The 14048-nt window shown below is 43.5% G+C and overlaps 2 protein-coding genes across 6 annotated transcripts in view; one reads left to right on the top strand and one right to left on the bottom strand.

Moving 5' to 3' along the window:
• CNOT8 (CCR4-NOT transcription complex subunit 8) overlaps window positions 1–12614 on the top strand; it is a 62164-nt gene extending 49550 nt beyond the window's left edge. Inside the window, exons 7-8 of one of the 4 annotated variants that reach the window (XM_040992634.1) lie at window positions 6228–6320; window positions 12533–12614. In XM_040992634.1, the coding sequence (XP_040848568.1) occupies window positions 6228–6320; window positions 12533–12580 (141 nt within the window). In that variant the 3' untranslated portion in view covers window positions 12581–12614. Of the gene's footprint in view, window positions 1–6227; window positions 6451–12149; window positions 12382–12532 lie in introns of those variants that run through there. The other 3 variants (XM_040992713.1, XM_040992515.1, XM_040992461.1) reach the window with 3 other exon arrangements.
• Window positions 1–13664, bottom strand: part of GEMIN5 (gem nuclear organelle associated protein 5) — a 36784-nt gene extending 23120 nt beyond the window's left edge. Inside the window, exons 1-12 of one of the 2 annotated variants that reach the window (XM_040991589.1) lie at window positions 13441–13664; window positions 12484–12644; window positions 11040–11221; window positions 9614–9765; window positions 8391–8510; window positions 6574–6706; window positions 5543–5708; window positions 4543–4755; window positions 3837–3922; window positions 2485–2567; window positions 1515–1651; window positions 210–283 (exon numbers count right to left, since the gene is read on the bottom strand). In XM_040991589.1, the coding sequence (XP_040847523.1) occupies window positions 210–283; window positions 1515–1651; window positions 2485–2567; window positions 3837–3922; window positions 4543–4755; window positions 5543–5708; window positions 6574–6706; window positions 8391–8510; window positions 9614–9765; window positions 11040–11221; window positions 12484–12644; window positions 13441–13606 (1673 nt within the window). In that variant the 5' untranslated portion in view covers window positions 13607–13664. The remainder of the gene's footprint in view (window positions 1–209; window positions 284–1514; window positions 1652–2484; window positions 2568–3836; window positions 3923–4542; window positions 4756–5542; window positions 5709–6573; window positions 6707–8390; window positions 8511–9613; window positions 9766–11039; window positions 11222–12483; window positions 12645–13440) is intronic. The other variant, XM_040991676.1, reaches the window with a different exon arrangement.
• Window positions 13665–14048: the final 384 nt, after the last annotated feature.

Below are 14048 nucleotides of genomic sequence, written 5' to 3'. Positions count from 1 at the left end.
TCCTGGAGTCACAGACCAGCCAAAACACAGCATGGGCAAACACCCTTTCTGGGTCCAAAATATCTGCATAGTTCCATTGCTTTCCAAGATGTAGAGTTCCTGCAACGGGGCTTCCCCAACTAACGTTATAGTTAACTTCAGCCAGCTTCTGACCAAATAGACATGCAGTTACAGTTTTTTTTTTCTGTTTTGAAGATGCAAACACATACCCATCTTCATTGCCAAGAGCCAGGATTTTGCCATCTGCTTTCCAGCTGATCTCTGTGTGTGCAGGCAATTTGTACTAGAAAGCAAAACAAACGATCCTGACTGTAAACAGTAATCGTTCTCCCAACACAACTTAAGTCAATGATGACAGCATGAGAAAAAGCTCCTAGCTTAAAAATGTTCTGTTTAACAGCCACTCTTGTAAATATTGTACACCACGAATCAAGGATTGCTAATAACAAATATTCTAATTTCTTACATGAGGTGAAGAGGCTGATACGAAAGTTCTATAACATTTAAAGATTTTTAAAAAACATACTCAAAATATTGTATTCCACAATAAGGAAGGAGACATGCGGATCAGCTTTGACAACTGGTGGGTCATGTTCCTTGATGAAAGCCATATGGACCCGGACTCCTTGTTTCATTCGAATTGCTCCTGTTTCTTTCCCAGGATCTGGCTTCCCCTGCCTTTTACATGTTGCTGCTCTTTAGCTCCCTCTGTAGCATAACTCATCACGGCCACAGCGTTGTCAGCTGCTGTGGGAAGCGTTTCCAAAGTTCTACTCCCAAAAGCCCAGATTCTTTGCCCAAACCTCTCATCCCTCACTTAGCTGCCGCTCCCCTAGGAGGCGGTTAGGAAGAGTAAGTTTGTCTCCTTCATTCTCTGCTTAATGTTAATGTTCAGATACTATGAAAATGAAGGAATATAATCAGTAAATATAATTAAATGTATGATTAACTGTCACTTTAAGGCTGGTCACTCTCAGATGATCTGCATTAAAAAATGGCTCATTTGAAAGGGTAAGGAAATCTGTTCTTATGGTTTAATTTTACAGTTTACTGACAGATGGTAAAGCAACTGTGATTAATGAGGTGCTTTGGACAAAGGCTATAAGGAATTATTTATAGTACTTTGGGAGTTTTAGTGTAAATGTGAAATGATTTCACTATGATATTAAAAGGCCAGTTCTTTCTGAAGCAGAGCACTCTGCAGCTGCACTTAACACCAGGTCTTAACGTTATTTATGCCACATAAAAAGGAAGCCTTACATTTAGGCTCTGAAGGTTTATAATAAATCACCATGCAAATGAGACAAATTTTGGGGATGGGAGGGTGAGGAAGGAGGAATTAAGATACTTGCTTTACAGGAAAAAGACTCCTAACATACAGGCTTTTTTCCCACAAATTCCCTCACAGCCTTCTATTTAAGGAATCAGATTTAGCATGATGTGTATCTGCATTTCATGAGAAATATGTGAAGCCCAGAGGAACATGAGATGTGGGGGATCAAGAGAGGACTCACTTTGATGGAATTGGTCTCCCTGATGAGTTTGTTGATATCAAAAGCTTCTCCAGTAAGCTTCCAGGGGTTATGCTGCAGGACAATCCCTTCCCCTCCACAGCTGTACAGAGTTAGAGACGGTCTGTCTCCCTCTCCTCCTGTATGTGATCAGAAACAAAGTTTACGTTAGTGTAACAGCTTATACATGGCTGTAGTGACCACATCATACTGAGTTGTTTGTGTTGGAGTATAGTCACTGTTCTTTCCATTTGAACATGGTTGGAAGTCAAAAGGTGTATCATTTCTGTGTTTAGTTCTATGATGTAAAATGTTTCCTTTCACCTTTAGGCATTCAAAATGGTAGAAGTACTAAAGCTGGAATCAGAGAACAAACATAATATGTTCTCAAATCAAAGTTTTTCATAATACGTTCTCAAATCAAAGCTTTTGAGTATTTTTTTCTTCTAGAAATGAGTAGTACTCTTTTGAGCAGATATGGAACTGCAAGATTCCTAAGACTAAATACATGGAGTTGTCCTCAAAGCAGAGATTTCTTTGAGAGCAATTTTTTTTTCCACTAATGCTGGCACACAAAACTAGTTTCTATTAGATGTCTGTTGTACAAACAAGAGTCTCAAAAACTTAAAGGGTTTATCCTCTCCTAGTGCTCCAATTCCTTTGGAAAGCCAAGATGTCCCCACGTTTTTAAATTAATGTATAAAACAAAAAGTATCTGGCAAACCTTTCTTAACTATTTATCTATATTGATACAAGAGAAAAAAGTGCTGAGGTGTTAAATCAGGGAACTGGGCCAAATGTAACTAAAGGGAAGAAGAAATCAATTCATCACTGGCCACTGCTACTTCGCCCGATCCTTGAAGCAGTCACTGCACTAGAACACTGAGGACTCCTGCCAGCTTTAACATCCCAAGGTCACACAGCAGGAAAGGAAGTACCCTCCTATTTGTTAATAGAACAATTCAGACCTTACCGAGTGACACGGGGGGTACTGGTGGCCCCCAGGCCAGGGTGTACACAGTCTTCTTATGATATGTGCTAGAAATCTGTGGAGGTCTGTGGGAGCAGGGGGCAAACACAAAGTTGCTTAATGTAAAACCGATCATCTTTTTTTCTGAAAGGTCCCTACTGTATAGCTAGATGACTGTGTCTTAAATATACTTTACATTCAGTCAGAAAACAAAAATGCTACTCCCGCCTATCCAGCCATTTAGGATAATTCTCATCTCTTCCTCTGAAAGGCCCACTTCCTCCTCTCTGTATATGTGACTTTGCGATAAAAATAAAGTAAATCTTAAAAAAACAAAAAAGCTTCTTTTAAGAACATTTTGTAAGGTCATCATGGGGATGATGGGGAGAAAAGGGCTGCACTATTATGACTTTCAATGTAAGTATATTCTTTGTATGACTTTAGAATTCAAAAACTATGATTAAGCTGGTCATTAATTTATAGAATAAGCCAGACAACAAACTGTTTCTTTGGCTTAAAGAAATAGAAAAAGCAGATTTTTCTCAAAAAAAAAAAAAAAAAAGTATGTATGTATTACTATAAAAGGCAGAGTGCTGGCTCACTACCCATATGTCTGCCACAGTCAGACTGGACTAAGCAGAAACCAAGGAGCTCCACCCCAGGGGGCCAAGCACCCAGGCCATCTTTGCTGCCTTACGAGGGACATTAGCAAGAAGATGCACTGGAAGTAGAGAATCTGGGACTCAAAATGGCGTTCCAAATTTAATTATAACTACTTTAAGTACAAATAGCTGCATATGCTGCTGGCTGCCAAACTGAACTGTTTGGGTCTGGAATGCCATTAGACCTCTAGACCTATCTTCAAGAAACCTAAAATGAGCCATACAATTAAGGTATTTCAAAAAAATAAGCATTTTTACTAACTTTTCCAAGTATTTTTGTATTATACACATTAGATCACACTATGAAGTTACTGTTAATGTTGTGTGGTTAGGAAATGGTTACATGGAAGAATGTCCTTATTTTGAGAACTGTTAAGAAGTACCATGCTATCTGTAACTTTGTTTTACATGTTTTAGACAAAGTAATGTAAAACTAAGAATATGACAAGGTTAATCGGTGAATCTACATAGAAGCTACCCAGATATTCTTTGTAATAGTCTTACACAGCTAAAATATATGCTTGAAAACTTGGATAAAACAAATGTAAATGGTTTATTTTGCTGGTTACCAAATGTCATATACACTGAAATCCCACCACATGAAAGGCCGTTTTCAAAAAGCCATTCATGGAGTTTTGCTGTCCGTCACTGACATTTTGTTCAACGGCCTAAAGAGAATCTCGCATTTCTTACTTGTTGGAGTAAGTGTCATACAATCCCACTTTTCCATCATCTGTTCCAAAAGCTAAGCAGCCTTCCTTGTTTGGGTGCCAGCACAGCTACAAAAAAAGTTTCCAATAAGAATAAACAAGAAGAGTGAGCTCTTACGCTGTCTTGCAATAATTAAAGTGAAAATTTCTTCTAATTCTCATTGAAACCATACTTCCATACTATTAGATTTCCATTTTCATCAATAAACATTGATTATCTTTAGGCTAAATACCCATATCGCTTCTCAGCCTTTTGGCTAAGATTCATTGTAGACAACACAGCCACAATTGTAACATTTTAGAGGAAATCAAAGCAAAAAAATATATTTACTGTTTTCTAATCTGTAGTCCATGTTTTCATTTTTCATGAATTAGACATCTTTCCACATCAAAAAGAGATCTGTGCTATCATTTTTACTAATCTGACAACACTGCAACAAGTGATTATAACTTAACATACCTTCCATGATCACAGAATGAACTGCACAAAGATTCAGCACATTTAAACTCTGAATATGGGATAATGGTATTTGGTTTCCTTCCTTTCTAGTTTCCAACTTTACCAAAACTGCTGTGAATAACTTTTGAATCCCAGCAGAATTCATTTGAATAAAGAGGTAATTTCTAAGAAAAAAAATTACTCATTTGAAAAAAATGTATAAAACAAACTAAAAAAAAAGCATCCTTACCGATGTAACCTTAGACTTGACACCTTGCCAAAAATGTTTTACATCATAGTTGTTCTTAATGGAGAGCGTATTCCATATGCGGATCATGCCGTCCCCAACACCTATGGCCAGGCAGCCCGTGTCCACAGGGGAGAAGGCCAGACTGTAGGCAAACCCACCGAGGGAAGGCAGGGTCCAGCTACACTCCAGAGTGGCCATGTCCCAACATTTGACCTGAAGAGATTAAAAGTGAGGAAATAAGTAGAAAAAAGAGAAAAGAAACAGGAAAAACAGTTTTCAGATGCGATTGGCTCAAAGAGTGGGGAAGGATAATATAACTTTTCTGGAAGAAATCAGAAAAAGTGTCTTGTAGGAAAAAGAATTAGTAATTAATTACATAGCTTAAAGGGACAGTAGGATTTATTTAACCCCAGAAATGTCAACTGAATCCAGGGCCACACAATTAGTAAACTAGAACCCAGGCCTCCTACTTTCCAGAAATTTAGTGATGTTCCCACTCTATGACAGCTCTGGAAGCCTACTCTTTAAGTAAAGCCTCAGCAATGGAAATACTACCTCAAAAAGCAAAACAACTTCCCACACGTATGGGAGCAGTGCAAAGGTTTTAACTGTCATTTGTTTTATCAAACAAGCCTACCAGAAAAACAGTCAAGATCAGACTCTAAAGTAAAGAAAACTTGACTTTTTAAGACTCAGTGGGGGAAGACTTCACTAAGAACAGGGGATTCTGCTACGTGTTCTAAACTTTGGAACAGGAAAAACTACACATGATTTCCTCACACACCCTTCCCTGTTCACATTCCCTCCCCCAGATCCCATCTCCCTGAACACACAAGCATGCTGGAGGCTCTTGATGCCTCACCCCCTCTCGACTAGGGGTAATTCAGTGCCCATCAGTCAACAGGAGGAGCTCTGCAGCTGCAAGCAGGGGTGGGGCGTGGGGACTGATGGGTTGTAGATCACTGCCGTGCAGCGCTGAGTGCTGATAAGCAGCCCTTACATCTCTATCCATGGACGTGGAAAGCAGCAGCTGTCTGTCATCCTCTGTTTGTAAAGGACATAAATTGAACACGATTCTTGAGTGGTTTTGCCCTTCTGATGACATGCTAAAGAGGGTGTATCTCCGTCTCCAAGACTGGGTGAGATCCCAAAGCAGCAGCTCACCTCTGGGAAGAAAAAACACACGTTAATTCTCTCAGGTAATTGGAGAACAATGTATGCAGAGCCAGAGTTTGGGCCTTCAGTTACAGAAATATTTCTGTCCCTTGTTCCTTTAAAAACAGAATTGCACGTTTCTGAAATATGCACAAAATATCTACAGGAAGAGATCCACACAAAATTTGTCACTATAGAGAGGGGCACTAAGCAATGGGGAGGGCAGACATGAGAGGGACACTTTAATATGTACTTTCATCCTTTTTGATGATGTGCATGTCTTGGGACTACTTTTTAACATAATTTTCTAACAGCTTTAATTATCAAATGCCTGCCGTACTTACACAGTTCCTAAGGTTTAAGATGATCTCTCTTCTTTGGGGCAGTGGTAGGGCAGACAAAGCCCTAACATTTTGAGGTAATTTCTATTATATCACCTCATGTAAAGGCAGGGAACTCACCTGTTAAATTAACTTATTAATTCCAGCATTTGGAAGCAAGTGCTAAATTTTTTTTTCCTTTTAATGCAGCTGCCAAAACTGCCCCAAGATGGAAAATACAGTTACTATCTCCCAGGCCTGAACTTCAGCAGGGAAAAGGGTGTTGTGTATGAACACAAACAGGTAGGCAGTAGCTTTTTCATGAAATTCTGCACATCTTCAGAGTCCACACTTGTAACTACCAGGCTATTGTTCAAGCTTTTACACCTCTGTCAGTAGACAGCACAGATATTGGCATCATGATTTTCCTACTTTAAATGGTTCATACTGTTGGCTAGTATCCTAGTTTCATTATCTACAAAGAGATGCCTTGAGAATCTCCAACAATAAATAGAAAAACAACACATCAAACATAGCAATACCAAGACAGACTTACCCAAAACAACTGGATACCAGCTGCGTGGGCTGATTACTGGGCCAATGGAGGGTCAACCACAAGCGCTCCTTAACAGTCGGGTCTATTCCCCCGCCTCTCCTCTTCAGAAAGGGCAATTTCAAAATCATTACCCCTGTGGATCAAAAAGGCTAATGGGGCAAGTGTGGTGACATAGAGGGTAAAGTTGCTGCTTGGAGCACTGGCATCCTTTTGGGAGCTAGCTTGCATCTTGGCCACTCCACTTCTGATCCAGCTCCCTGCTAGTGTGCCTGGGAAAGCAATGGAGGGTGGCCGAAATGCTTGGGCCGCTCTACTGACTTGGAGACCCAGAGGAAGCTCCTGGATCCTGGCTTTGGGTTAGCTCAGCTCTGGCCATTGAGGGCCTTTCAGGAGTGATCCAGCAGATGCAAGATCTCTCTTTCAGTAATTCTGCCTTTCAAATAAATAAATAAATCCAGAAAAGGCTAATGATACTCAAGACAGTGAAACTACATGTACAGAGTCATCAGCAGTTCACAGTACCATTTGTGGTTTAAGTCTTTAAAAAAGATTTTTTTTCCAAAGTAATATAATACATTTATATTATAGTCACTGTACTGGACACCCCTGGTGCAGAGGGGGTCTCAGCCTGATACTCCCATCAGGTTTAGCTGTAGTGTGCCCACAGTTCTCAAAGTTCTGTCTTCCAGAACTGTTACCACTTATCAAGTCTGAACTGCATCCCACGCATTGTGCTACTCATCTTTTGTGCATAAATGCATCTGGCCAAGATAATGAAATGCTCATGGCTTGAAATAAAGTTGAGACTATACCATGTTCACGGCAGCTAAAACTCGGAAGCAGCTCAAGTCTGTGGATGGCGTAATAACTAAACTAAGTGGCACGTGCCACATTATGTGTGGCAGAGTATCATTCAACCTTAGAAGGGAGAAACTGATGTGTTATAACAGGGATTGAGGATATTGTGGTAAGTGAAATAAGCTACAAAAAGACATTTAAAACACACACACACACACACACACACACACACACACACACACACACACACACACATTTACTATATGATTTCAGAGCCATGAGGAGAGGGGACAAGGGCTTACTGTTTAGCAGGCATAATTTCAGTTTCACAAGATGACAAGCATTCTAGAAATGAACAGTGCCAATAGCTGTATACAATTATGGATATGTTTAATAATAATAAAGTCTACAATTAAAATTATTAGGCTGGTATATTTTATGTGACTTTTTCCACAGTAAAGGTGAGACTACTATTACTATGAAGGTAACATCCAGTTTGCCTGCAGTTTCTCTCCATTTCTAAAGGTTAGAGAACTGTTAGAAGCTTGGGAGAAGTACATGCTGAGGGCCCCGTGATGTGGTCAAGTGAGCTTCCTCGTTCCAACATGCACTTCTCTGCTGGCTCTGAGTTCTTTCCGCATTCGTGCACTGCAAACGCTCCGTCTAGACATCTTTTCCATGGCGTGCATGTTCCAGCTTTGCTATTCTCCTAACAAGTACCTTGCTCTCCACACACACCATGATGCTTCAATAAAGCAGCAGCAGCTTTGTCTTCAGAAACTATACTGCACACCACGACCAGATGCGCAGAGCACAGACAGTTCCAGCCCAAGCTAAGCGGGAGAAACAATGTTCTGGAAAAAGTACAGGTACGGGCTGCCTTCCAACGGAGGACACGCTCTCGGGACCAGAGGACAGCATAAAAAAGTTTTGCTTCCTCTGGCTCAAACTAGATTATATCAGGAAAGAAATTTTTTTTTCCTGTTTTTAAAAAAAGAAATCTTAAAAACCAGTCTTACCTCTGCCCCTTGAGCAGCTCCAGATCCGAATGGTGTGATCTTTGCTCCCGGTGGCCAAGTAGCAGCCCTTCGACTGCGGAGTTCGTGCTGTAACTTTCCCATTGAGCGTTTCAGGCTCCTCTAGCAGAGAGAGAATTTTGTCAATATGCATTAAACATGCACTTATTAAAGAATAATTAGCTTGGAAGCACTTCTAAAAATTAGTAATCTCTTTAATAATTATTTGAACTGTAAAACTTAAACTTTAAATGCAATTCAAATGATACAAATTCTTTTTTTTTAAGATGCATTGTTCTTTTTTTTGAAAGATTTATTTTTATTATTTTTTTTTTTATTGGAAAAGCAGATATACAGAGAGGAGAGACAGAGAGGAAGATCTTCCATCTGATGGTTCACTCCCAAGTGACCTCAATGGCCGGAGCTGTGCCAATCCAAAGCCAGGAGCCAGGAGCTTCTTCCAGGTCTCACACATGGGTGCAGGGTCCCAAGGCTTTGGGCCGCCCTCGACTGCCTTCCCAGGCCACAGCAGGGTTTCCGGGGCACCCATATGGGATCCTGGCGCATTCAAGGCGAGGACCCTAGCTGCTAGGCTATGGCACCAGGCCCAAGATTTATTTATTTTTATTGGAAAGTCAGATATACAGAAGGGAGGTGAGACAGAGAGAAAGACCCTATGTCTGCTGAATCATTCCCCAAGTGGCTGCAATGGCTGGAGCTGAGCCAATCTGAAGCCAGGAGCCTAGAGGTCCTTCTGAGTGTCCCACGCGGGTACAGAGTCCCAAAGCTTTTGACTGTCTTCAACTGCTTTCCCAGGCCACAAGCCTGGAAAGAGAGTTGGATGGGAAGCAGGGCCGCTGGTATTAGAACTGGCGCCCATATGGGATCCCAGTGTGTGCAAGGTGAGGACTTTAGCCACTAGGCTACTGTGCTGGGCCCTGATACAATTATTTTTTTAAATCAGATTTATTATTTTTAAGTTCTTCTTTGAAAGGCAGAGTTACAGAAAGCAATAGAGACACAGAAAGAGAGATGTTTCATTTGCTGGTTAACTCGGCAAATGGCTGGGGTCACCCAGGACACAAACTGGCTCCCATATGGGATCCTGGTACTGAGGCGGAGGCTTAACCTATTATACCAGGGTGCCAGTCCCAAAATGATACAGTTCTATGCACTTTGTTCTTTTAGAGTGAAGAGTACTGAACTCTCCCTTAAATCATCTCTACCTGAACTTTCCTCTTGGCCCAGGGATAAGCAGTCTTCACCAGGCACAGGGCACCAGGCTATGGAGTGGATCTCGTCGTCATGGCCTCGCAGCCTGTGAATCACTTCTCCCTTCTTACTGATGTCCATTATGACCACTATTCCATCCTTGTAGCTGAAAAACAAGAGTTAGAGACAGCACTAAGAAGCCAAGTCAGAATATTCTCTGTAATTAGCATTTCAGCTTAGCAGTCATTGTGGAGGTCAACATTATCAGCCATTCCACAGTATGTTAATCTTTGAAAGCCTTAACTTCAAGGTACTTGCAGTCTAACTGTTACAAAGTCAAGTTGTTTTCAAGTCTTACTTTTCTATGAATAATCATTCTTTTGGAGATCCCCTAAAAGCTTCATCCTGACTTCATCCGATTGGTCCTACTCTGCAGTTCCTGCACATCTTCTCGTGACTCCTTGCTCTCTTCTCAGGGTCTGGTTCAGCCTTCTCTCAGCCCTTCTACCCTTCAGTTTACTCTCTCTAGACCCTTAGCTGCAACAATGTGCCCACGTCACAAGACTCCTATATTCTCACTCACTCACCCACATCTGTCCTCCTTCCTTCTGCACAGAGTTGATGATCCATCATTATAACCACCTTCTTAAATACGATATTCCTTGTCTCCCCTCCTCTGGGAATTTTACCCTGCAAAACCTCAAACCTGGGTGAATCCAATCATTTCATTTCTCAGTTTGAGTAGTTATTTGATCCTAAGCTTGGTATAAAGCATTGAACACTGTATCTGCAACTCATTTCCATAAATTTATTCTCATATTCTCTGAGATGACTGTTTTAACACCTTCATCCTGAATCTAGCCCCAATTCATGAGAAACTTGACCCAGTCACTGCAACTCACACCTCAATGAGAACATCAGAAGCCACCGAATGGAACATTTTCTCATTGCCTATGAAAAGGATTCAAACTGGAGGGACACCTTTGGGTGAAAAGTACGTGAGGGGGAAGAAGGATGCTCACTTCCAAAGCTATGGTATTCAGTGGGGAGACAGACCCAGGAGGCTTCCCACTTTCCCAGTCTAGAAGGAAAGCTCAGCGCCAGACAGGGCAGCATTATCTCACACTCACTGAGGTAATGTTAACCCAAGGGTGATGTAGGAGATGAAAGAGGGCATTTGCAGGCTGATTGGAGGACTTAGACGTGATGGATGTGCTTGGTGCAAAACCATGGACATCGGGAAACAAAACCAGAGGGAAGTGGAGAGACAGTAAGGATGTGGCGATCACTGTGATCGAGGCAGCCGTGAGCACGGAGTAGTGAGCCCCAACCTCCTGTGGAAGGATTCCACCAAGCAGTAAAGGCAGGAGCTAGAGTAAGGCAAATGCAAAATACAATCACAAAGAAACAAAAAATCACTATCAATGGCACAGCACTTACCCAATGGCTACTAAATCATCATGATGAGGCGAACAAGTAAGACAGAAGATTGTTCTGGGTTCTATAAAGAGGTGCTGGCTGTCATTTCTGTTGAGCCAGTAACAATAAACTACTCCCTTTTCATCCCCAGACACTATTAGGTCCTTTACTCGAGGAGACCAATGCAATGCTGAGATTGTATGCTTTAGAACAAAACGAAACAAAGTGTTTTCCATTAGTCAGTGCTGAATTTTTACTTAATGTTTAACACACCTCACAAACCACCATCATATAATGTTAGGTACCTTACAGGTCCTTAAAATAATTGTTAGTGCTCTCTGAATAGCAACACTATACTAACCAAGTGACTAAAATTTAGACTACTGCAGACTTAAAGAATCCTTTAAATTTTTTTCTTAATAGTTTAATGAAAATTCTTAGGAAGACTGAATGCATTTTTTTCCTTTATTTTTTAAAAAGGTTAACTAATCATATGGCTTATGTATTCAGTTTTTTAAAAAATATTTATTTATTTGAAAGCCAGACGGAGACAGAGCGACACAGAGATTTGCTCTCTGCTGGTTCCCTCCCCAAATTGTCACAACAGACAGGACAAGGCTGGGCCAGCAGAAGCCGGGAAGCAAGACCTCCATCCAGTGAGGCGGAAGAGCCCTCAAGCATTGGGCCATTTCCCACTGCCTTCCAGGCACATTAACAGGAAGTTAATGAGGATCAGAAGCAAAGGAGTCAGGATTCTGAATGAATGATTCTGTGATATGAAATGCTAGAGTCATATTCCATATTGACATGTCCCAGTCTCTGGTTTTGAAATGAGTTTCACCCACTCAGTTACCCTTTATGGCACGAGCCTGGTATGTGAACAACCCAAGGGTAACTATTTAGACTCCAGCAGCCATGGACAACCCTTAATAAATCCACATGGCTGAATTTTAATAAAACTATTTGTAAGAACAGGCAGTATGGTTCACCGACTCCTGCATCTAGTTTCACAAAATATTTGAGTTTCCTTTTCAACTTAAAGTTCCTTCTCTAAATAATAAAACACAGCAATTCAGATGCCACTCAAGGCTCTTGCTTCCCTGACAGGAATTTGCACTGCCCTTCTTTCAGCCTCCTGTGCCTGCGCCACCTGGAGGGCAGCTCTAGTACTGCAGTCCCTGCTGTCCGCGTGGAAGACACCGGGTCGGTTCTGAGGCCTCTGGCTGCCCGGATCCAGTCCAAACAGGCCAAGAGAACATTCATGCAGGGAACCAATGGATGAATGATCTCGAGCAGTGCCTCTGCCTCCCCCCACCCCTTTTTGCTTTTCAGTTGAATGTAAGTAAGTAAAGATTCTAAATAATGAATTAATTATAAAGGTTTCTTTGAACAGAGGAGCTAGCAAAACTATCCTTAGCTTAGATCAAGAGAAAGGGCTGGGAAACCAAACGGAAAGCCCTGGTACCTGATGGAATGCATGTTCTGTCACAACTGCTTTTGTCTCCACATCCCAGATTTTCACGGTGCCATCATCGGAGCTGCTGGCGCAGAGGTGGTATTGACCAGGATGATGAGAAAATGTGAAGCCAGAGATCCTTTCGGTGTGTCCCACCAGCTCTCCTACAACTTCAAGCAAAACCAGACCCTCGGTTAACTGAAGCGCGCTCTCAGATTCCTGGCAGAATCACACAGTTTCAGAGCATGAGTGAGTTGATGCCCTGGAGTTACTCAACCCAGGCTCTAACAAAAAATAACCGCATACAACAACCTGAAGCCGTCGGGGCTAGCACTGCTGGCTCTGCCATGTGGCCCCCGACCAACCAGGCCGTACCCCTCAGCCTCTGCTTTCTCTAACAGTTCAGCTGAAACTGGAGAGGGTATCTGTTGCTCCCATTAGTTCTCAGGCCGGAGAGCTACTCAGATTTAGAATGTGGAGGCCACTCTTAGGTTGGGCCAGAGGTCGTGTGGAGTATAATCAGTCTGTCCCGGTGCTATCAAGGCTTTACTTTGGAGCCCGAGGGCCGCAGGCTCAGCCCATTCATCCTGCAGAGAGCGGCCACAACTCCACAGGCCTTCAGCTTAGGATCGGGGTCCTCGGGCACCCCCGGCGCCCCACCTGCCTCGGCAAGGCCCCCGGGGGCTGGTAAGCCACAGGCTTTTCGAGCGCTGGGGGCAAGGCAGGGAGCAGGGAGGTGGCCGTCCCACGTGCGAGCGCGGGGAGGCGGGACCCGTCGGCCACAGCATGGTGCTGCTCCTGCTCGCAGACCCGAGGCAACTCCGCTCAGGGGCCCCGAGTAAATGCTTTTCCCGCCGGGGCTTCCGTGTCACTCTCGGTGGGAAATGGGTTAGCTGGGGACGCCCCGTGGCCGGCCCAGGGGAGCAGGACGGACAGGGAAGCTGAGGACCAGAGGTGGAAAGTTACCTCGAAAAGGGGGCGTCCCAGCGCTCGCGCCCGCGCCGGGGCCCACACGGACCAGGAAGATGGAGGTTCGTGCGGCAAAGCCGAAGAGGCCCCCGGGCACCGCGTCGCTGCAGCGGGAGCAGTACCAGTTGGGGGAGGGCGGCAGGGTCCGCGGCTCCTGCCCCATGATGGACGATGCCGGAGCGCAGGGAAGCAGGCGGCCGCCGAGACGGTTCGCCGCCGGAGCGGGGCGGGGTGGCCGGGCCTGCAGTCCCGCCTCCGCAGGCCGCAGCTACGGCGCGCGCCGAGGCCCACGGCGCACCGCACGCTCGGTTCCCGCGGCTCCCGCTGCGAGGGGCGGGACCCACAAAACAGGGCAGTTAACAGAGTGGGAAGGTACGAATCTGCAACCCGAAAGGGAAGAGACAGTGTCTGCAACCGGGTGTTTGAAGACAATGGAACTGCTCTTGATTTGATTGGGCTCCCTCCCTCTCTGATGAGTGCTGTGGAGGAAAAGCAACGAACGTACCAATAGGATTAGGTACAGAGTCGCTCCTGTAGTGATTGCATGTGTAGCAAACCCTAACCTGGAATGACTCTCTCTAATTCGGCAAAATCGAATATGTGTC

Source organism: Ochotona curzoniae, unplaced genomic scaffold (genome assembly GCF_017591425.1).
Source record: "Ochotona curzoniae isolate NIBS_2020 unplaced genomic scaffold, NIBS_Ocur_1.0 contig_1, whole genome shotgun sequence".
Lineage (NCBI taxonomy): Eukaryota > Metazoa > Chordata > Mammalia > Lagomorpha > Ochotonidae > Ochotona > Ochotona curzoniae.
Note: the sequence above shows the minus strand (reverse complement) of the source record. Positions and strands in the feature narration are given on the sequence as shown.